At 40.6% G+C, this 25,475-nt stretch overlaps 1 protein-coding gene across 1 annotated transcript in view; it reads right to left on the reverse strand.

Moving 5' to 3' along the window:
• LOC126237202 (NFX1-type zinc finger-containing protein 1-like) overlaps positions 1 to 25,475 on the reverse strand; it is a 399,723-nt gene that overhangs the window by 57,010 nt on the left and 317,238 nt on the right. Inside the window, exons 11-12 of the mRNA XM_049947082.1 lie at positions 10,269 to 10,380; positions 690 to 907 (exon numbers count right to left, since the gene is read on the reverse strand). Coding sequence (XP_049803039.1) covers positions 690 to 907; positions 10,269 to 10,380 — 330 coding nt within the window. The remainder of the gene's footprint in view (positions 1 to 689; positions 908 to 10,268; positions 10,381 to 25,475) is intronic.

Consider the following 25,475-nt stretch of genomic DNA (forward strand, 5'->3'; position numbering starts at 1 on the left):
TCACAAACAAGTGATTGCCTTTAAACAATCATGATTCATAGCAAATACAGCAAATTTTTCATCAATACTAGCAGAGTCTAGACAAAAAAGTTACCTTTATATATCTATCCTCTAAGTGCCACTTAGACCAGTGAATTTTGTCTTCGAATTTTCACATGTGTATTGATTTGCTTTATTTTAATTAATTATATAATTTGAGCTGCTTCTCTAAGGTTCACTTTCAACAGAACTGTTCATTATATAATCTCAGTTACAATTAAAGCATTTTCATATAGTTACTCTTAAAATGTCAGGAAAAAACCACTGGAATTTTTCTTTCAGACTGTAATATAGGACGTAATAAATGGGCAGAAAATGGCAACTGTAGCAACAGTTGTTTTAGACTGCAGTCGTGTGTGCGTGTGTGTGTATTTTTCATGAAGGCCTTATGGGCCGAAAGCTTTTTTTGGAACAGTCTTTTTGCTGTTCCTATCTGTGACTCAGTATCTCCATTATATGGTGACTAGCCACTTCCCTTTTCATAATAGTCTTACAACATTAAGTAAATCATATTTGGAGACTTGATTGTTCAAGGTAGTGCTCTTTACTATCATAAAAATAAAAAAAAATTAATAACTATCTAAAGAAGAAACAATACTTAAATACTGCTACAGAAGATTAAGATTAAAACTAAATATTGAGAAACATACCTGGCACTCTCTTGATTTTCAGAGCCAAAGGAAATTGCCATTAATTCATCTTCATCACAAATTCTACATAAAGGAGGACACGGTTCACCACAGAAGCCAACACAATCATGGCCACACCCACGCTTTTTTTCACAAGGTTCATAACATGGATCACGATCACAGAGCTCATAGCAACGTTTTGTACATTGTAAATGTTTACAATGCCATGCACAGGGCTTCTGAAATATAATAGACATAATTTTAAAATAATCAAGAGCAATTTACTTCCTTGACAACAGTGTATTATTAAATAATGGTACACTGCAGCACACTGTGATACACATCTAGTACACATGAACATAATTTGTAGCGACACTACACCAATGAATGTTTATGAGGGCCACCATTGCCAACTAAACATATATGTTGTTGTTGTTGCTGCGGTCTTCAGTCCTGAGACTGGTTTGACGCAGCTCTCCATGCTACTCTATCCTGTGCAATCTGCTTCATCTCCCAGTACTTACTGCAACCTACATCCTTCTGAATCTGCTTAGTGTATTCAACTCTTGGCCTTCCTCTACCATTTTTACCCTCCACGCTGCACTCCAATGCTAAATTGGTGATCCCTTGAACATGTCCTACCCACCGATCCCTTCTTCTTGTCAAGTTGTGACACAAACTCCTCTTCTCCCCAATTCTTTTCAATACCTCCTCATTAGTTATGTGATCTACCCATCTAATCTTCAGCATTCTTCTGTAGCACCACATTTCGAAAGCTTCTATTCTCTTCTTGTCCAAAATATTTATCGTTCATGTTTCACTCCCATACATGGCTACACTCCATACAAATACTTTCAGAAACAACTTCCTGACACTTAAATCTATACTCGATGTTAACAAATTTCTCTTCTTCAGAAACGCTTTCCTTGCCATTGCCAGTCTACATTTTATATCCTCTCTACTATGACCATCATCAGTTATTTTGCTCCCCAAATAGCAAAACTCTTTTACTACTTAAGTGTCTCATTTCCTAATCTAATTCCCTCAGCATCACCCGACTTAATTCAACTACAGTCCATTATCCTCATTTTGCTTTTGTTGATGTTCATCTTATATCCTCCTTTCAAGACACTGTCCATTCTGTTCAACTGTTCTTCCAAGTCCTTTGCTGTCTCTGACAGAATTACAATGTCATCGGCGAACCTCAATGTTTTTATTTCCTCCCCATGGATTTTAATACCTACTCCAAATTTTTCTTTTGTTTCTTTTACTGCTTGCTCAATATACAGATTAAATAACATCGGGGAGAGGCTACAACCCTGTCTCACTCCCTTCCCAACCACTGCTTCCCTTTCATGCCCCTCGACTCTTATAACTGCCTTCTGGTTTCTGTACAAATTGTAAATAGCCTTTCGCTCCCTGTATTTTACCCCTGCCAGCTTGAGAATTTGAAAGAGAGTATTACAGTCAACATTGCCAAAAGCTTTCTCTAAGTCTACAAATGCTAGAAATGTAGGTTTGCCTTTACTTAATCTATTTTCTAAGATAAGTCGTAGAGTCAGTATTGCCTCACGTGTTCCAACATTTCTACGGAATCCAAACTGATCTTCCCCGAGGTCGGCTTCTACCAGTTTTTCCATTCGTCTGTAAAGAATTCGCGTTAGTATTTTGCAGCTGTGATTTATTAAACTGATAGTTCGGTAATTTTCACATCTGTCAACACCTGCTTTCTTTGGGATTGGAATTATTATATTCTTCTTGAAGCCTGAGGGTATTTCGCCTGTCTCATACATCTTGCTCAACAGATGGTACAGTTTTGTCAGGACTAGCTCTCCCAAGGCCGTCAGTAGTTCCAATGGAATGTTGTCTACTCCCGGGACCTTGTTTCGACTCAGGTCTTTCAGTACTCTGTCAAACTCTTCACGCAGAATCGTATCTCCCATTTCGTCTTCATCTACATCCTCTTCCATTTCCATAATATTGTCCGCAAGTACATCGCCCTTGTATAGACCCTCTTCATCTACATCCTCTCCCATTTCCATAATATTGTCCTCATGTACATCGCCCTTGTATAGACCCTCTATACACTCCTTCCACCTTTCTGCTTTCCTTTCTTTGCTTAGAACTGGGTTTCCATCTGAGCTCTTGATATTCATACAAGTGGTTCTCTTTTCTCCAAAGGTCTCTTTAATTTTCCCGTAGGCAGTGTCTATCTTACCCCTAGTGAGATATGCCTCTACATCCTTACATTTGTCCTCTAGCCATCCCTGTTTAGCCATTTTGCACTTTCTGCCGATCTCATTTTTGAGACGTTTGTATTCCTTTTTGCCTGCTTCATTTACTGCGTTTTTATATTTTCTCCTTTCATCAATTAAATTCAATATTTCTTCTGTTACCCAAGGATTTCTACGAGCCCTCGTCTTTTTACCTACTTGATCCTCTGCTGCCTTCACTACTTCACCCCTCAAAGCTACCCATTCTTCTTCTACTGTATTTCTTTCCCCCATTCCTGTCAATTGTTCCCTTATGCTCTCCCTGAATTGCCGTACAACCTCTGGATTAGTCAGCTTATCCAGGTCCCATCTCCTTAATTTCCCACCTTTTTGCAGTTTCTTCAGTTTTAATCTGCAGTTCATAACCAATAGATTGTGGTCTGAATCCACATCTGCCCCAGGAAATGTCTTACAATTTAAAACCTGGTTCCTAAATCTCTGTCTTACCATTATATAATCTATCTGATTCCTTCTAGTATCTCCAGGATTCTTCCATGTATACAACCTTCTTTTATGATTCTTGAACCAAGTGTTAGCTATGATTAAGTTATGCTCTGTGCAAAATTCTACTAGACGGATTCCTCTTCCATTTCTTACCCCCAATCCATATTCACCTACTATGTTTCCTTCTCTCCCTTTCCCTACTCTCGAATTCCAGTCACCCATGTCTATTAAATTTTCGTCTCCCTTCGCTACCTGAATAATTTCTTTTATCTCAGCATACATTTCATCAATTTCTTCATCATCTGCAGAGCTAGTTGGCATATAAACTTGTACTACTACTGTAGTAGGCATGGGCTTCATGTCTATCTTGGCCACAATAATGCGTTCACTATGCTGTTTGTAGTAGCTTACCCGCACTCCTATTTTTTTATTCATTATTAAACCTACTCCTGCATTAACCCTATTTGATTTTGTATTTATAACCCTGTATTCACCTGACAAGTCTTGTTCCTCCTGCCACCGAACTTCACTAATTCCCGCTATATCTAACTTTAACCTATCCATTTCCCTTTTTAAATTTTCTAACCTACCTGCCCAATTAAGGGATCTGACATTCCACGCTCCGATCCGTAGAACGCCAGTTTTCTTTCTCCTGATAACGACGTCCTCTCGAGTAGTCCCCGCCCGGAGATCCGAATGGGGGACTATTTTACCCAAGAGGATGCCATCATCATTTAACCATACAGTAAAGCTGCATGCCCTCGGGAAAAGTTACGGCTGTAGTTTCCCCTTGTTTTCAGCCGTTCGCAGTACCAGCACAGCAAGGCTGTTTTGGTTAGCGTTACAAGGCCAGATCAGTCAATCATCCAGACTGTTGCCCCTGCAACTACTGAAAAGGCTGCTGCCCCTCTTCAGGAACCACACGTTTGTCTGGCCTCTCAACAGATACCCCTCCGTTGTGGTTGCATCTACGGTACTGCCATCTGTATCACTGAGGGGTGTATAGGGGTTCCAAAAAAATAATGCAGCAGATTTATAATGGAAAAAATATGTTATGTCTCTTTGTAGATTAGTTGATTCATTTTAGTTTGGAGTATTAATTGATTATTTGGTTATTCTCTTTACATAACAAAGTTATGGAAACAAGGATACCCATACATATCTTATTGCTAATAAACGTAACATTTGGTCTAATTTTGTTGTGTTCTTTAAAACATGATTATCAATAGTGTGGTAAAAATTGCAGAACAAGCAAAAACAGAGATAAACAATAACAATGTTCATAATTCTAGTCATTTATTCATGAAACATAATTTTATTTAATCATCAATTTATTGACTTCATTCTCATTGGTAATAGGGAGCAGTGGTAAAAACTCTGTGGGGGAATAATAATAATAATAATAACAATAATCCAGCCACAGCAATTGAATCTTTGGGAAATATCACTGTTTAGTTCTCAGCATCATTCTCGCTCAACACAAATGAATTCCCCTTTGGAATATTGAACAGTCACTGAAATAGAATGCGAACACACACACACACACACACACACACACACACACACACAGTCGCAGACAATGTTTCTCCTACCAACAGACATTTTCACTGTCATTCATCTGCAGCCACGTGAACTGATAAATTTATAGGACTAAGTGTTTATGGCGATATCTAAGACGTAATTTCTAATTACAATTATTACGAGGGCAGTTTGAGGAGTTCGTAAAATCGCCCCCAATGTCAGTGCTAGCACGACAAGGTTCCAGCATAGCAATAGGTCATTCTTTATGAGTAAACACGTAATGTGTCAGTGTTCTGGGGAAAGATCTGCGGTGCAGATGTTCCTCTGTTGTTATTCCCATGTAGTGATTTGTGAAGATGGGAAAAAAACACCTGATATTTCAGAAGTGATTAAGTACTTCATAATGAAAAGTACAGAAACAAAGGAAATTCATGGTGATTATCAGAACATGCAGGGGGACCCTGCTCCTTCATATTCAACTGTTGCCAAGTGACCAGATGAGCTTTAATTTGCTCGGGACAGCTTGTATAATGATCCATGTAGTGGAACACCAAGATGTGCACTTATCCAGACACTATTGAAGAAGTGGATAAAGTGATCATAGGGGTTCACCGGTTGAAAGTGAGAGAAATTGCTGAAGCTATAGGGACATCATCTGAAAGAGCACATCACAGTGGAACGGGGTACGACAAAATTATCTGCTAGATAGGTACCAAGAGCACATCAAAGTGGAACAGTGGAACTGCGTATGACAAAACTATCTGCTAGATAGGTACCACGACAGGGTCAGAAAGGTATCAGAATGGAAATGGCCAAACATTTCATTTTCAGAGCAATCAAAGACTTTTTGCACCTGTATGTGACCACAGATGAATCTTGGGTCCACTACTATATCCCAGAGACAAGAGACAAAACAACTGTCAAAGCAATGGAAACATGCTGATTCATCACCACCAAAGTCAGCAAAGGCAATACAGTTGGCCAGAAAGGTCGTGGCGTCGGATTTCTGGGATGTCAAAGGGATTCTGCTGGCAAGATTATCTTCTGCTCATGAAACAATTATGGTACAGTACTATGCTGAACACCTGGACCAACTACAGCAAAAGATATATGAAAAAAGGCCAGGTCTGGCAAGGAAGAAAGTCATCATCAACCAAGACAACATGCACCCACATGCATGTGTCCTTGCCAAGGCAAAAATACAGGAACTAAGATATAAATAGTTGCCATAACTGCCTTATTCACCTGATTTGCTTCATAACACTTCCATCTCTTGCTCAAACTCAAAATTTTCCTCAGTGGATGGAGATTCTCTTGAAACAGAGAGCAGACAGCTGAAGTTGATGGGTCTTTTGCAGGCCTGGATAGTTTTTGAAGTGGTATCAAGGTATTGGAACATTGCTTGACCAAGTGGACTAGTGTACACGGAGACTATATTAGGGGAAAAACTTTTACAGTTCATTAGTAGATTTGTGGAGCTATGTGGCACCAGGTGTTTATGCACAAGTTATGTAATTCCCGTAAGTAACTAGCCACTGATCTGTGTACACGGCGATGGTGCTCGATAGCAGCCCAAATGGGAACCATCGGATTCACATCAGGCGAATTTGGTGGCCATCACATTACCATGATTCCACAGTCATGCTCCTAGAACCACTGTAGCACGATTCTGGCTTTGAGACGTACACAATCACGCTGCCAAAAGAAGACATAATTGTCGGGGAAGACATCAAGCATGAATGGCTACAGATGGTCTGCAGGCAACCTGATATCTTTGATTACTACAACAGGTCCCACACAAGTGCAGGAGAATATTTATTACAGCATAATACTGCTCCTACTAGGCTATGGCCTTGGGGCGATGCACATTTCAAGCAGCTGTTCGCCTGGATGACGACATTTGTGGAGACGACCACTGACCTGGTGTAGAAAAAACATGATCCATCCAACGAGATGACACATTTCCAGTGATATGTAATTCTAGCTCGATGATCCTGAGACCACTACAATCATAATTGATGATGTCATTGGGGCCAAGATGTGAACAAGCAGGGGTCACTTGCTGCAGAACTCCTTGTTCGACAATGTGCGTTGATTGGTGTGCTCCGAAACACGTGCATCCACCGGCATTTTGTTCTTTCACCAGAGGTATCCTATGTTACAGAGGAAACAAGCCTCCAAACACCACATTCTGTGAAGAGTTGTGGACGTCCAACCACTCAGCACCTATTGGCAGTTTCCTGTCTCCTACCACTTTCCATAGTTGCTCATGGCAGTAGCACATAAACATTTGACCAGTTTCGGTGTTTCTGATATACTCGTTCACAAGCCCTGCATAATAAAATCTGCCCTTTGGCAAAATCGCTTATCTCAGTGGATTTTTCCATTTGCAGTGCGTATCTTTGCTAGGGTAATACCCTATCTGTCTCTGCTCAACGTACATACTTTCCTTACTGCGTCTCATGCCCAGAACACCACCAGGAGGCATCCAACCTAGCAGGGGGCAGTTATCATAATGTTTCGGTTTATTAGTGTATATACAGTATGTTATCAATTTCTTAGTTATATAAGTGCACCTTCAGACATTGACATTGCTGTGCTAGTATTAGTCTTGGTAATAGGAAAGGGGAATTTTGTTAAAAATTCAGTAAAGGCGCATTGGGTAATGAAGTCTGGGCTGTTGGCAGTGTGTGGTAATAGTCGGCAGCCAGTAGGCCAGGCAAGGTAAACATGGAGTGGAGCTGAAGCGCCGTATTGCATGTACGATTTGTTTGGAGTGGAGCAACAGCAAGGCAGGGAACTGCAGCGTTGCTTTAAGTTATTGTCATGTATGTGGTGAGGCAGTAGGCCAGAGCCAGGAGTGGTAATGGATAAGTGGCTGATGTAAGGGAATTTACCACTGCCATAGTTTCTGTCTCTCTCTTGACACTATGTCAGGAGTGAGGGGAAAAGCAGTATAAATAGTCGGGTACTTTTAGCTTGTTCGACAAGATCGCCAACTCCTGTTAACTCAGACACTGCTCTGATTGCTAAACGGCGAACTTTGCTAAACTTGTTCGACAAGATCGCCAACTCCTGTTAACTCAGACACTGCTCTGATTGCTAAACGGTGAACAAGTTTACCGATTTTTTCAATGTTTGCATCAGTTTTTGCTGACAATGGTTTGCCAGTGCGAGTGTCATCACTGGTGTCTTCGCGGCCATCTTTAAATCGTTTAAACCACTCAAACACTTGTGTTCGCGATAAACAATCATCGCCGTACACTTGTTGTAATATTACAAACGTTTCACTTGCAGATTTTCCTAGTTTGAAACAAAATTTGATGTTAACACGCTGTTCTTTCTGTACACTCAACATTTTCCGACGCACAGACAAACGTCAACTACTTAAAACAGACGCCACGGGCAGACTGAGTGCAGGAGGCAGATGAAACTCGAGCAGCAGGCGGAGCGAGAGTCACGTGACAGGCCACGCGACTTTCAGCCTTATTGCATTCGTTTTATTGTTTCACCAGTACTAGTCCGGTTTTTTTATAGCCACACCTCGTACGTTCAGTCAGGTGCTGGGAGGTTTCTTGGTGAATGGCAGCCCATTCTTCACGGATTACAGGAGAGGTATTGATGTCAGTCAGTGAGGCCAGGCACGAAGTAGGCGTTCCAAAACATCCCAAAGGTGTTCTATAGGATTCAGGTCAAGACTCTGTGCAGGCCAGTCCATTACAGGGATGGTACTGTCATGTAACTACTCCACCACAGGCTGTGCATTATGAACAGGTGCTTGATCGTGTTGAAAGATGCAATCACCATCCCAGAATTGCTCTTCAGCAGTGGAAAGCAAGGAGGAGCTTAAAACATCAAGTAGGCATGTGCTGTGGTAGTACCATGCAAAACAATAAGGGGTGTAAGCCCTCTCCATGAAAAACATCACCACACTACAACACCTTCGAATTTTACAGTGGGCACTACACACACTGGCAGATGACGTACACCGGGCATTCGCCACACCCACACACTGCCATCGTATCACCACATTCTGTACCGTGATTCGTCACTCCACACAACGTTTTTCCACTGTTCAATCATACAATGTTTATGCTCCTTACACCAAGTGAGGCGTTGTTTGGCATTTACCGGCGTGATGGGTGCTTACAAGCAGCCGCTCGACCATGAAATCCAAGTTTTGTCACCTCCCGCATAACTGTCAAAGTACTTGCAGTGGATCCTAATCCAGTTTGGAATTCCTATGCGATAGCCTGGATAGACATCTGCCTATTACACATTATGACCCTCTTCAACTGTCAGCGGCCTCTATCAGTCAACAGATGAGGTTGGCCTGTATGCTTTTGTGCTGTCTGTGTCCCTTTAAGTTTCCACTTCATTAACACATCGAAAACAGTGAACCCAGAGATGTTTAGGAATGTGGAAATCTCGTGTACAGACATATGACACAAGTGGCACCCAATCACATGACCACAATCGAAGTCCAATGAGTTCCACGGAGCACCCCATTCTGCTCTCTCAGGATGTCTAATGACTACTGAGGTTGCTGATATGGAGTACCTGAAAGTAGGTGGCAGCACAATGCACCTAATATGAAAAACATATGTTTTTGGGGGTGTCAAGATACTTTTTGATCACATAGTATATGTTCAGCAGCTCTGTGTGTTTTGTAATCTTTAACTAATAATAATTCATATTTTGGTAAAAACATGACTGCAAATCATTTGTAGAATCCTTCAGCTGGTCACATTAATCTATATGTCAGCTTCTATATGTTTCAGAGGAATAAGTATCAGAAAAGTGCACTCATCATTTGAGTGCAGGGTGACTGAATGCTATATCACATTGTCTTGTCTAAATACAGTTTATGTACTAAGCTGAACCTGAAATTCTTTCCTTGGAGTACGAATCAGTACTTGTAACCATATTTTTTACGTGTAATTACTGCAGTAATCCATGGTCATAAAAGTTTGTGGAGTACAGATGTAGATCTACATCTGCTATTTACATAAAGCAGCCAATGGACTGGAGCAAATCATTTCGTAATATTTAAAATGATTACTATCTGCATTACTTGATTAAGCAGTAAATACATACGTTATTATTTGAGTGTGTGTGAGAAAAGCATGTCAGAACAGTAATGATACCTTCTGTCTTACAGCAGTTTTTAAAAACACAAACATACTTATTCAGTTAAGACAATGCAGTTGTCATTCTATGAAACCAATTCTCAGCACCTTAAGAGAATCACTTGCAGATTAAATTATTATTTGCTGTTAGTACTCAAGGATAAAAATGGCTCTAATCAAAACTGAAAGTGTATTATTTGTAAAATAATAGCAATGTCAGTAGCAATACTCACTTTGCATCGTATATAAGGATCACCACATCTCACAGACCAGTGTGAATGCCCGCACTGGTAGTCACACTCCTGGTTACAAGGGGGACAAATTTTTGAACAATCCATATTACATCTGCAAGTACAAAGAAAGTTGTTTTACCACATAGATTATGAGAAAATATTATGTTTCAACCACAGCATATTCCATGACCTTCAGTAGCATACAATTTATGATTAAAGTGTTACTTGAGAAAGAGCTATATATAGGATATTTCCCTCATAGATTTAACATAAAAAAATGCTAAGTTGAAGTTTAAATATGAATCATGAACTACTGGCAGCGCCAATTTCTATATCGAAACAGGTAGCTATTCAAGATTAAGTTTAAGTTTAAGATTGCCCTATTACTTGAAAATAATTTATATACAGGAGAACAACAAGTAATAAATAATGGTCACTTGAATTTGGATAAAGAGAGAAAAGTGAAGCATCTGACAGCATATGAGATGGGTTTATCATACATGCCATTCGGAGTCCAACATAACTCCAGTGCAACAGAAACTGAGAAAACTGAGGGTGAAATTAAATGCCTATTGAAAATTAAGCTTTAATTATAACTCAAATTTCTATTCATCATAATATTACTATGGTGATCATAATGTTGTGTGATTTACAAATATGATGAAGACATGATACAGATGATCACGGAAACATAGAATGATGGAACATATGTATTTTTAAGGAGTTGGTCATATTGACAACTGAACAAATTCACTATTTATTTCACTTCCAATGTTGTCAATCACCACAATGAAAGTTATTACAGTTCTCCAACACTTGGTCATTGTGTTCCTCATGAGTGACCACTGCCTTCTAGTAGAAGTCATGGGTCACAGAAGGAATATACTTTTGGAAGGACATGAGACATTCTCTCTTTTCCTTGCTGATGGGACGAATACCTGAATACAGCGCATTTTGGTTTATATTCACAAATTCAGATTGGCGACTGTTGTAGGTTTCTTCAAAGTCACCATAAGGAATGGAAATTTGTCATAAAAAGTGGTCTTGTATTTTACAGAAGGTAGTAACTTCTCCAATCGAATCAATTGTATTGTTGTTGTTGTGGTCTTCAGTCCTGAGACTGGTTTGCTGCAGCTCTCCATGCTACTCTATCCTGTGCAATCTGCTTCATCTCCCAGTACCTACTGCAACCTACATCCTTCTGAATCTGCTTAGTGTATTCATCTCTTGGTCTCCCTCTACGATTTTTACCCTCCACGCTGCCCTCCAATGCTAAATTTGTCATCCCTTGATGCCTCAAAACATGTCCTACTAACCGATCCCTTCTTCTAGTCAAGTTGTACCACAAACTTCTCTTCTCCCCAATCCCATTCAATACCTCCTCATTAGTTACGTGATCTACCCACCTTATCTTCAGCATTCTTCTGTAGCACCACATTTCGAAAGCTTCTATTCTCTTCTTGTCCAAACTAGTTATTGTCCATGTTTCACTTCTATACATGGCTACACTCCATACAAATACTTTCAGAAACGACTTCCTGACACTTAAATCTATACTCGATGTTAACAAATTTCTCTTCTTGAGAAACGCTTTCCTTGCCATTGCCAGTCTACATTTTATATCCTCTTTACTTCGACCATCATCGGTTATTTTACTCCCTAAATAGCAAAACTCCTTTACTACTTTAAGTGTCTCATTTCCTAATCTAATTCCCTCAGCATCACCCGTCTTAATTCGACTACATTCCATTGTCCTCGTTTTGCTTTTGTTGATGTTCATCTTATATCCTCCTTTCAAGACACTGTCCATTCCGTTCAACTGCTCTTCCAAGTCCTTTGCTGTCTCTGACAGAATTACAATGTCATCGGCGAACCTCAAAGTTTTTACTTCTTCTCCATGAATTTTAATACCTACTCCGAATTTTTCTTTTGTTTCCTTTACTGCTTGCTCAATATACAGATTAAATAACATCGGGGAGAGGCTACAACCCTGTCTCACTCCTTTCCCAACCACTGCTTCCCTTTCATGCCCCTCGACTAACTGCCATCTGGTTTCTGTACAAATTGTAAATAGCCTTTCGCTCCCTGTATTTTACCCCTGACACCTTCAGAATTTGAAAGAGAGTATTCCAATCAACATTGTCAAAAGATTTCTCTAAGTCTACAAATGCTAGAAACGTAGGTTTGCCTTTTCTTAATCTTTGTTCCCAGATAAGTCGTAAGGTCAGTATTGCCTCACGTATTCCAACATTTCTACGGAATCCAAACTGATCTTCCCCGAGGTCGGCTTCTACCAGTTTTTCCATTCGTCTGTAAAGAATTCGCGTTAGTATTTTGCAGCTGTGACTTATTAAACTGATAGTTCGGTAATTTTCACATCTGTCAACACCTGCTTTCTTTGGGATTCGAATTACTATATTCTTCTTGAAGTCTGAGGGTATTTCGCCTGTCTCATAGATCTTGCTCACCAGATGGTAGAGTTTTGTCAGGACTGGCTCTCCTGAGGCCATCAGTAGTTCTAATGGAATGTTGTCTACTCCCGGGGCCTTGTTTCGACTCAGGTCTTTCAGTGCTCTGTCAAACTCTTCACACAGTATCTTATCTCCCATTTCGTCTTCATCTACATCCTCTTCCATTTCCATAATATTGTCCTCAAGTACATTGCCCTTCTATAAACCCTCTATATACTCCTTCCACCTTTCTGCCTTCCCTTCTTTGCTTAGAACTGGGTTGCCATCTCAGCTCTTGATATTCATACAAGTGGTTCTCTTCTCTCCAAAGGTCTCTTTAATTTTCCTGTAGGCAGTATCTATCTTACCCCTAGTGAGACAAGCCTCTACATCATTACATTTGTCCTCTAGCCATCCCTGCTTAGCCATTTTGCACTTCATGTCAATCTCATTTTTGAGACGTTTGTATTCCTTTTTGCCTGCTTCATTTACTGCATTTTTATATTTTCTCCTTACATCAATTAAATTGAATATTTCTTCTGTTACCCAAGGATTTCTATTAGCCCTCGTCTTTTTACCTACTTGATCGTCTGCTGCCTTCACTACTTCATCCCTCAGAGCTACCCATTCTTCTTCTACTGTATTTCTTTCCCCCATTCCTGTCAATTGTTCCCTTATGCTCTCCCTGAAACTCTCTACAACCTCTGGTTCTTTCAGTTTATCCAGGTCCCATCTCCTTAAATTCCCACCTTTTTGCAGCTTCTTCTGTTTCAATCTGCAGTTCATAACCAATAGATTGTGGTCTGAATACACATCTGCCCCAGGAAATGTCTTACAATTTAAAACCTGGTTCCTAAATCTCTGTCTTACCATTATATAATCTATCTGATACCTTTTAGTATCTCCAGGATTCCTCCAGGTATACAACCTTCTTTTATGATTCTTGAACCAAGTGTTAGCTATGATTAAGTTATGCTCTGTGCAAAATTCTACAAGACAGCTTCCTCTTTCATTCCTTCCCCCCAATCCATATTCACCTACTATGTTTCCTTCTCTCCCTTTTCCTACTGACGAATTCCAGTCACCCATGACTATTAAATTTTCATCTCCCTTCACTACCTAAATAATTTCTTTTATCACGTCATACATTTCATCTATTTCTTCATCATCTGCAGAGCTACTTGGCATATAAACTTGTACTACTGTAGTAGGCATGGGCTTTGTGTCTATCTTGGCCACAATAATGCGTTCACTATGCTGTTTGTAGTAGCTAACCCGCACTCCTATTTTTTTTATTCATTATTAAACCTACTCATGCATTACCCCTATTTGATTTTGTATTTATAACCCTGTAATCACCTGACCAAAAGTCTTGTTCCTCCTGCCACCGAACTTCACTAATTCCCACTATATCTAACTTTAACCTATCCATTTCCCTTTTTAAATTTTCTAACCTACCTGCCCAATTAAGGGATCTGACATTCCACGCTCCGATCCGTAGAACGCCAGTTTTCTTTCTCCTGATAACGACGTCCTCCTGAGTAGTCCCCGCCCGGAGATCCGAATGGGGGACTATTTTACCTCCGGAATATTTTACCCAAGAGGACACCATCATCATTTAATCATACAGTAGAGCTGCATGTCCTCGGGAAAAATTACGGCTGTAGTTTCCCCTTGCTTTCAGCCGTTCGCAGTACCAGCACAGCAAGGCCGTTTTGGTTAATGTTACAAGGCCAGATCAGTCAATCATCGAGACTGTTGCCCCTGCAACTACTGAAAAGGCTGCTGCCCCTCTTCAGGAACCACATGTTTGTCTGGCCTCTCAACAGATACCCCTCCGTTGTGGTTGCACCTATGGTACGGCCATCTGTATCGCTGAGGCACGCAAGCCTCCCCACCAACGGCAAGGTCCATGGTTCATGGGGGGGATCAATTGTATGTCAAGCGAATTTACTGGTAAACCTTCAAATGTCTTTTTGTGTTTTGCTGTAAGGTCTTCAAGAGTCTTTGCAGATAAAAATCATTATGATACACTTCAGCTACTAAAAACAGGTTCTTTGTTTTGCAGTAACAAATTACATTGTACCAATCTACTGGTGAGACAATGTTTTGCATCTTTCTATATCTACATCAAACTTTGCAAGCTGCCTAAGGGTGTGTGGCACAAGGGGGGGAGGGAGGGGGGGTACTTCTGATACCATGAATTGATTTCTGATTCCCCCTTCTATGTTCCACTCGTGAATGGCATGTAGGAATATTTATTGTCGATAAGCCTCTATACTAGCTCTATAATCTCTCGAATTTTCTCACTGTGTTCATTTTGTGAGATATATGTGTGAGGAAGCAATATGCTGTCCGACTCTTGCCACAAAGTACTCTTTCAAAATTTGAACAGTAAACCTCTCTGTTATGCAAAACAACTCTCTTATAATGTCTGTCACTGGAGTTTGTTGAGCATCTTTGTCACACTCTCACGCCAACTACATAATCCGGTGATGAAACATGCCACACTTCCTGGGAACTTCTCTCTCTCTTCTGTATGTCCTACCTGGAAAGGATCACAGATTGATCAACAATATTCAAGAATTGGTCAAACAAGCACCTTGTAGGCCACTTCCTTTCTGGATGAGTGACATGTACTTAAGATTTTTCCTGTGAATCTCAATCTGGCATCTGCTTTTCCGATGTCGTTATTCCACTTAAAGTCTTGCTCTAGATTCAACTACATCATAGGTGAAATCATTTGGTAGTTAGCTGTGTCCAGGAATTAAAAATTTTTAATCAACAGCATCCGCTTTGATTGCAGAGCTTTTAAAATCTTTGTTGTCATTAACATAGTTTTTAAGTTTCGATTCTGATCAGGGCATGAATCTGAGTAAGTCTATGCTTGTGGTCTCTTGCATTGTTTGTTATGTGCTGTTTCAGGCATGTAATTATCTCTTGTGGCCCTCAAGAACCTTCTGTTTCTGGCCATGCATACTAAAACCTTTGTTGTTATTGAAATCATGACAACCAGATTGATGTTGTTACTTTTACCTGTAAGTATTTAGTGATAATACTAAGAAGTAATATGAAATGGGACAATTATGTAAAATCTGTATTAAGGAGGGTGACTGTAATACCTGATTAAATACGAAGAAGCAAATGCTATGAAAATGCAAATAAGGAAATTGGAGTTAGTCACTTTGGCTTCCGAATGCTGTAATAACACATTCAGTTGACATGGAGAATATTGTCACCAACTGGTACAAGAATTAATGAACAGAATTAAGAGTTCAATGTTTGGGCCACTTAGTTTTTCATAATCAAAAGAAGAAAAAATATAAAAACCTTGGGGCATTAACATCTATACTGTTTCTAATATGTGACTGTCATGGTCTCCTTGTCACTAGACGAGATTGCAATGTGTCTAGAGGTAGTTCCCTATTCTTAACAGGGTTAAATTGAGTGATTTCCATTCCTGTGGCTTAAGAGACATCTGCCAAAGCAGAAGTTTGATGTAATTTGTTATTTTGCACCTTCAGCAAATTGTTCAACAATCTACATGCTGACTTTTTGTCTCCATTAGGGGATTAACACGCCAGGGAGCAGAGAACAAGGTAATACACTATTTTCAGTAATTGCATGCACTGTTCCTGCTGTCTCAATTTTCTTGTTTCTCTGCATTCACGTGCAACCGAGCACCCGGCAGAAGGACACTTTATTACCATTAGTGTACAACATCAAAATCCCTCTAACACATTCCATTTTGTATGCTTGGAACACTATTAAATTGATATGAAAGGCATTTAGAAAACAGAGCAGATCAACAAATTAATCTGTGGATTGCACTTCATCTGCTGCAGTACCTCTGCATCAAATACGGTAAAATTATGTGGAACCCAAATTCTAGAGACACTACGGAAAGCTATTGAGCAGTCTACAGACTACCTGAACAAAGATATCTATGTACTTAAATTTACTAGTGTAAGTAACTGTAAGGTTCTGGTGCCCATTTATGTGTATGTAAAAGATTTGTTTCACTTAGTCAAATTCAGATAGGATCTGGCTCTCACTACTGGCCAGTGAGGATACATGCTGTAACCCAGGGTTGTAGCTATGCAGTGGCAATGCACCAGAGCCCTCGAGGAGAAGGGGGCCCCTTAAGCCCAAAAGAAAGAAACGAAAAAGACAAGGAAAAATTGCGATGAAAAGAAAAAGCAGAAAAAACTATATTTATTGATGTATGTATACAAATGTTAATTGTGTGTTGGTCATCAACAGCTGCAGTCTAGATCTAGTACTATGAATGTAAGCTAATTTACTAAATTTCATTTCAGTTTATTGCTGTAATTGTAAATAATTTTCAAGCATTAAAAGAACATAACAAAATGGTGCATTATCACTAAGTCTGAATGAACCAAAAGGAACGGAAGAGTCAAAGACCAACATTTTATGTCCACAAATTACAATCATTTTTAACATTGTGCTACCACACATGTACATCCCCATTGCTTAGTAAGTGTGAGAGTGTTATTGAGATGCTCCAAAAACTTCAGAGGCTCATGCTAGAAGAGATTCAATATGCCTGAAACAGATAATAACTGTTAAAAACTACGAGAGCATACATTCCAAGTAGTGTTGGATAACGTATTACTTCCTCCCACATATGTCTCACATAATGACAACGAGAACATCAGAGGAAATAAAAGCTAGCTTTAAGGATTACCATAGTCATTTCTCTAAACACATAATTCACAAACAGAGCAGGGAAAGGGGGAAATGATAGTGATATCAGACACACTTCCACCACACGTCATAAGGTGGCTTGTGCAGTACAAATGTTGAACACTAAAGAAAGGAAAGGTCAGTGCCTGGCCACCAATCCATAAAGCAGTACAATGTAATTCTTAAAAAAACTTGAAAAACTTTTCTTTGAAGAGTTTGGAGAACTGTCAAGTAGTGAACATTTTGACCAATTTTGAAGAGTTGTCACAAATCAAATACGCAATGCAGAAGTCTGATTATCACGAAGCTGATGGTTTGATTCATGATAGCACAAACAATTATTTTACTTTATGTGCAGCTTTACTGTATGATTAAATGATGATGGCGTCCTCTTGGGTAAAATATTCCGGAGGTAAAATAGTCCCCCATTCGGATCTCCGGGCGGGGACTACTCAGGAGGACGTCGTTATCAGGAGAAAGAAAACTGGCATTCTACAGATCGGAGCGTGGAATATCAGATCCCTTAATTGGGCAGGTAGGTTAGAAAATTTAAAAAGGGAAATGGATAGGTTAAAGTTAGATATAGTGGGAATTAGTGAAGTTCGGTGGCAGGAGGAACAAGACTTTTGGTCAGGTGATTACAGGGTTATAAATACAAAATCAAATAGGGGTAATGCAGTAGTAGGTTTAATAATGAATAAAAAATAGGAGTGCGGGTAAGCTACTACAAACAGCATAGTGAACGCATTATTGTGGCCAAGATAGACACAAAGCCCATGCCTACTACAGTAGTACAAGTTTATATGCCAACTAGCTCTGCAGATGATGAAGAAATTGATGAAATGTATGACGTGATAAAAGAAATTATTCAGGTAGTGAAGGGAGACGAAAATTTAATAGTCATGGGTGACTGGAATTCGTCAGTAGGAAAAGGGAGAGGAGGAAACATAGTAGGTGAATATGGATTGGGGGGAAGAAATGAAAGAGGAAGCCGCCTTGTAGAATTTTGCACAGAGCATAACTTAATCATAGCTAACACTTGGTTCAAGAATCATAAAAGAAGGTTGTATACCTGGAAGAATCCTGGAGATACTAAAAGGTATCAGATAGATTATATAATGGTAAGACAGAGATTTAGGAACCAGGTTTTAAATTGTAAGACATTTCCAGGGGCAGATGTGGATTCTGACCACAATCTATTGGTTATGAACTGCAGATTGAAACTGAAGAAACTGCAAAAAAGTGAGAACTTAAGGAGATGAGACCTGGATAAACTGAAAGAACCAGAGGTTATAGAGAGTTTGAGGGAGAGCATAAGGGAACAATTGACAGGAATGGGGGAAAGAAATACAGTAGAAGAAGAATGGGTAGCTCTGAGGGATGAAGTAGTGAAGGCAGCAGACGATCAAGTAGGTAAAAAGACGAGGGCTAATAGAAATCCTTGGGTAACAGAAGAAATATTCAATTTAATTGATGTAAGGAGAAAATATAAAAATGCAGTAAATGAAGCAGGCAAAAAGGAATACAAACGTCTCAAAAATGAGATTGACACGAAGTGCAAAATGGCTAAGCAGGGATGGCTAGAGGACAAATGTAATGATGTAGAGGCTTGTCTCACTGGGGGTAAGATAGATACTGCCTACAGGAAAATTAAAGAGACCTTTGGAGAGAAGAGAACCACTTGTATGAATATCAAGAGCTGAGATGGCAACCCAGTTCTAAGCAAAGAAGGGAAGGCAGAAAGGTGGAAGGAGTATATAGAGGGTTTATACAAGGGCGATGTACTCGAGGACAATATTATGGAAATGGAAGAGGATGTAGATGAAAACGAAATGGGAGATAAGATACTGTGTGAAGAGTTTGACAGAGCACTGAAAGACCTGAGTCGAAACAAGGCCCGGGAATAGACAACATTCCATTAGAACTACTGATGGCCTTGGGAGAGCCAGTCATGACAAAACTCTACCATCTGGTGAGCAAGATGTATGAGACAGGCGAAATACCCTCAGACTTCAAGAAGAATATAATAATTCCAATCCCAAAGAAAGCAGGTGTTGACAGATGTGAAAATTACCGAACTTTCAGTTTAATAAGTCACAGCTGCAAAATACTAACGCGAATTCTTTACAGACGAACGGAAAAACTGGTAGAAGCGGACCTCGGGGAAGATCAGTTTGGATTCTGTAGAAATGTTATAACATGTGAGGCAATACTAACCTTACGACTTATCTTAGAAGAAAGATTAAGAAAAGGCAAACCCACGTTTCTAGCATTTGTAGACTTAGAGAAAGCTTTTGACAATGTTAACTGGAATACTCTCTTTCAAATTCTGAAGGTGGCAGGGGTAAAATACAGGGAGCGAAAGGCTATTTACAATTTGTACAGAAACCAGATGGCAGTTATAAGAGTCGAGGGGCATGAAAGGGAAGCAGTAGTTGGGAAAGGAGTGAGACAGGGTTGTAGCCTCTCCCCGATGTTATTCAATCTGTATATTGAGCAAGCAGTAAAGGAAACAAAAGAAAAATTCGGAGTAGGTATTAAAATTCATGGAGAAGAAGTATAAACTTTGAGGTTCGCCGATGACATTGTAATTCTGTCAGAGACAGCAAAGGACTTGGAAGAGCAGTTGAACGGAATGGACAGTGTCTTGAAAGGAGGATATAAGATGAACATCAACAAAAGCAAAACGAGGATAATGGAATGTAGTCAAATTAAATCGGGTGATGCTGAGGGAATTAGATTAGGAAATGAGACACTTAAAGTAGTAAAGGAGTTTTGCTATTTAGGGAGTAAAATAACCGATGATGGTCGAAGTAAAGAGGATATAAAATGTAGACTGGCAATGGCAAGGAAAGCGTTTCTCAAGAAGAGAAATTTGTTAACATCGAGTATAGATTTAAGTGTCAGGAAGTCGTTTCTGAAAGTATTTGTATGGAGTGTAGCCATGTATGGAAGTGAAACATGGACAATAACTAGTTTGGACAAGAAGAGAATAGAAACTTTCGAAATGTGGTGCTACAGAATAATGCTGAAGATAAGGTGGGTAGATCACGTAACTAATGAGGAGGTATTGAATAGGATTGAGGAGAAGAGAAGTTTGTGGCACAACTTGACTAGAAGAAGGGATCGGTTGGTAGGACATGTTTTGAGGCATCAAGGGATCACAAATTTAGCATTGGAGGGCAGCGTGGAGGGTAAAAATCGTAGAGGGAGACCAAGAGATGAATACACTAAGCAGATTCAGAAGGATGTAGGTTGCAGTATGTACTGGGAGATGAACAAGCTTGCACAGGATAGAGTAGCATGGAGAGCTGCATCAAACCAGTCTCAGGACTGAAGACCACAACAACAACAACATGTGAAATATAGTCATTTTCAAATGGAAATGTTAATTAACAAATACTGAACAATAATTTTCAATGAAAATAACATCTTTTAAATTTTAGTTACTAATCACACAAAAAGGAGGATTTACCAGGGTTGGTCCTTCTAATTATTTTAATAATTTTGCAGAAATATATTCTACGATAGTGCTCTGGTAAACTTTTCTCGCAAAATTATATCTCCCATTTCATAAAGATAACGAACATCATGCACTTCCCCTTCCATTCTCACAACACTACCTCCAAACAAATTTCCTTCATACATATTTTCAACTTATCATCTGCATACATATTTCACAATCCATGGTGCATAGTGGAGGGTACTTTGTGCCACCACTAACCATTCCCCTTTTTGTTCCACTCACAAATGAAGCATGGGAAAAATGACTATCTATACAACTCTGTCTTGTATTGTGTTCACAGTCCTTATGTGAAATATGAGTTGACAACAGTAGAATTGTTCTGCAGTCGACCATAAATACTGGTTATTCTAAATTTTCTCAATAGTGTTTCATGAAAAGAATGTTGCCTTGCCTCCAGGGCTTCCTATTTTCGTTCTTCAAGCATATCCATAATACTTGTGTGTTGATCAGACCTACTGGTAGCAGCACGCATCTAAGATTGCTTTGATGTCTTTATTTAATCCGGCCTAATGAAGATCCACAACACTCAAACAGTACTCAACTATGGGTTGCACTAGTGTTCTACATGTGTCTCACTTACAGATGAGCTATACATTCTTAGAATTCTCACACAATAAACGAAGTCAACCATTCATATTTACTACTACTGAACTTACTTGCTCTTACATCATTTTGAAACATTACACATAGATATTTAATCAATCTATGTCAAGCAGCACATTGCTAAATCTGTAAGTCAATATTATGGTACTGTTTTTACTACTCATCTGCTTTAACTTACATTTTCAACAGTTAGACATGCTAACATTTGTCATATCAAATAGACATTCTGTGTACATCATCCTGTATTCTCCTACAGTCACCCAACAATGACACTTTCACATACATTATAGTGGCATCAGCTAACAATCACAGATTGCTGCTCACCCTATCCATCAGATAATTTACACACAATACAATTTTATCCCGCCTATATATACTCAATAATACGTCACCCACTTCCAAACCACAACCAAAAAATTTTTTTTCCGCTTTCAACACTACCGCTGCTATAAAATCCACCGTTTCTGGTTCACAAACAGTTCCTTCACCTATTAAACAACCGTTTCGGCTAGTTCTGATAACTTTCGCTTTATTTCCATTTCCATTTTTCCCACATCACTGATAATTTTTAGCCGCTTCCCACAGGTTTTAACGTCATTATTTCTTCGCCAGACAATTGTTAGCCTCATTTTCATAATCTGCCACCACAAAACCACTCCTTTTAATACATTTACACGCAGTTTTTTCGAAATTTTCCCGAATTTCTCCATCCTTTAACGTGTATTGGCGGCAACACAACCACCTAACCTTTGTGCTCATCGTTGTCTACCAACCCAAGTTCACCACAGGATCAACATAGCCCAGCTTTAACCAACACTTTTTCGACTTTTTTCACAACAGATCTCCTGTTACTTTCTACTTCACCTTTATCTCTCCCCATATATTTTTATTTTCATTTTCATTTTAGCCTCAGGGTACACTTTCCACCTTCTAATACCATGTCACCCTCACAACACCCCCACAACGACCTCATTAAGTTTTATTTACATTCCCTTCGCAAACATGCCTTCACCCTAGCCAGATTACGCTCGCATATTTTATTTTCTCAGGCTTGTCTGACATTTGGCATTACCCCCAAAGGCCTCACACTTAAAGTTCCCATCTCTGGCTGCAACCCTTCTTTCCATCAGTCCCTATACCAGTTCCAAACTGAACAATCCATTGCCCTCACCCACCTAATCCTTCTCCTACACATCAACTCAGCCAATGAACACACCTGTCAACTCCTATCCTTAATAAAAGTCCTCAATCTTTCCTCTCCCACATCCACACCGGCTGTTCAGAGCATCCTGCTACAGGCCAACCGCAAATTAGAACAGCATGCCACCCTTCACTTCAAAAAAACTATCCAATCTCCTGGTTTCCCACCTCCGGAAAGGCAACTCACTCACCCTTCACAACCTTTCCAGCAAACCTCAACCTACTCTCATTGCACACAAACCCAGTCTCTCCCATCTACTCAATCTTCCACTTCCAGCTAAACTCCCTCCAAAACCTCAAAATTCCAATCAACACAATCTGGAACCACAACAGTAGTTAACATTTCCTCCAAACCTCTCTCCCAATCCGAAACCTCTGTCCTATCCAAAGGCCTCACCTTCAGCCCCACTCCCAGATTCAACCAAACAGCCCTCGTCAAAGATTTACTGTCCTACACTCGTACTCTCTGCTGGAAATATCACTTTGCCACGAAGAAAAATGATCCTAATCCGACTCCTAATGATCCAACTCCCCAAGGCACTATCCAAATTGAACCCTGCCTCGAACAGTTCCGTCCTCCGTCACAGCGGGACCCACCTCCTCTTCCTCAAAATCACCCTCTCCAAACCTTCCAGGAATTTCTGACTTCCAGCCTTGCCTCTCAATCCTTCTTAAAAAACCTTAATCCTACTCCCAACATCACCACTGCTGAAGCCCAGGCTGTCCGTGATATGAAGGCTGACCGATCCATCGTCATTCTTCCAAAGGACAAGGGTTCCACGACCGTGGTACTTGATCATCGGGAGTATGTGGCTGAGGGACTGCGTCAGCTTTCAGACAACACCACATACAAAGTTTGCCAAGGTAACCCCTTTCCTGATGTCCAGGCGGAGCTTCAAGGAATCCTCAGAACCTTAGGCCCCTTACAAAACCTTTCACCTGACTCCATCAACCTCCTGACCCCACCGACACCACGCACCCCTACCTTCTACCTTCTTCCTAAAATTCATAAACCCAATCATCCCGGCCGCCCCATTGTAGCTGGTTACCAAGCCCCCACAGAACGTATCTCTGCCTACGTAGATCAACACCTTCAACCCATTACATGCAGTCTCCCATCCTTCATCAAAGACACCAACCACTTTCTCGAGCGCCTGGAATCCTTACCCAATCTGTTACCCCCGGAAACCATCCTTAAAACCATTGATGCCACTTCCTTGTACACAAATATCCCACACGTCCAGGGCCTCGCTTCAATGGAGCACTTCCTTTCACGCCAATCACCTGCCACCCTACCTAAAACCTCTTTCCTCATTACCTTAGCCAGCTTCATCCTGACCCACAACTTCTTCACTTTTGAAAGCCAGACATACCAACAATTAAAGGGAACAGCCATGGGTACCAGGATGGCCCCCTTGTACGCCAACCTATTCATGGGTTGCCTAGAGGAAGCCTTCTTGGTTACCCAGGCCTGCCAACCCAAAGTTTGGTACAGATTTATTGATGACATCTTCATGATCTGGACTCACACTGAAGAACTCCAGAATTTCCTCTCCAACCTCAACTCCTTTGGTTCCATCAGATTCACCTGGTCCTACTCCAAATCCCATGCCACTTTCCTTGACGTTGACCTCCACCTGTCCAATGGCCAGCTTCACACGTCCGTCCACATCAAACCCACCAACAAGCAACAGTACCTCCATTATGACAGCTGCCACCCATTCCACATCAAACGGTCCCTTCCCTACAGCCTAGGTCTTCATGGCAAATGAATCTGCTCCAGTCCGGAATCCCTGAAGCATTACACCAACAACCTGACAACAGCTTTCGCATCCCGCAACTACCCTCCCGACCTGGTACAGAAGCAAATAACCAGAGTCACTTCCTCATCCTCTCAAACCCAGAAACTCCCATAGAAGAACCACAAAAGTGCCCTACTTGTAACAGGATACTTTCCGGGACTGGATCAGACTCTGAATGTGGCTCTCCAGCAGGGATACGACTTCCTCAAATCCTGCCCTGAAATGAGATCCATCCTTCATGAAATCCTCCCCACTCCACCAAGAGTGTCTTTCCGCCGTCCACCTAACCTTCGTAACCTCTTAGTTCATCCCTATGAAATCCCCAAACCTTCTTCCCTACCCTCGGGCTCCTACCCTTGTAACCGCCCCCGGTGTAAAACCTGTCCCATGCACCCTTCCACCACCACCTACTCCAGTCCTGTAACCCGGAAGGTGTACACGATCAAAGGCAGAGCCACGTGTGAAAGCACCCACATGATTTACCAACTGACCTGCCTACACTGTGATGCATTCTATGTGGCAATGACCAGCAACAAACTGTCCATTCGCATGAATGGACACAGGCAGACAGTGTTTGTTGGTAATGAGGATCACCCTGTGGCAAACATGCCTTGGTGCACGGCCAGCACATCTTGGCACAGTGTTACACCGTCCGGGTTATCTGGATACTTCCCATTAACACCAACCTATCCGAACTCCGGAGATGGGAACTTGCTCTTCAATATATCCTCTCTTCCCGTTATCCACCAGGCCTCAATCTCCACTAATTTCAAGTTGCCACCACTCATACCTCACCCATCATCCAACAACATCTTTGCCTCTGCACTTCCTCCTCGACTGACATCTCTGCCCAAACTCTTTGCCTTTTAATATGTCTGCTTGTGTCTGTCTATGTGTGGATGGATATGTGTGTGTGTGT

Source organism: Schistocerca nitens, chromosome 2 (assembly GCF_023898315.1).
Source record: "Schistocerca nitens isolate TAMUIC-IGC-003100 chromosome 2, iqSchNite1.1, whole genome shotgun sequence".
Classification (NCBI taxonomy): domain Eukaryota; kingdom Metazoa; phylum Arthropoda; class Insecta; order Orthoptera; family Acrididae; genus Schistocerca; species Schistocerca nitens.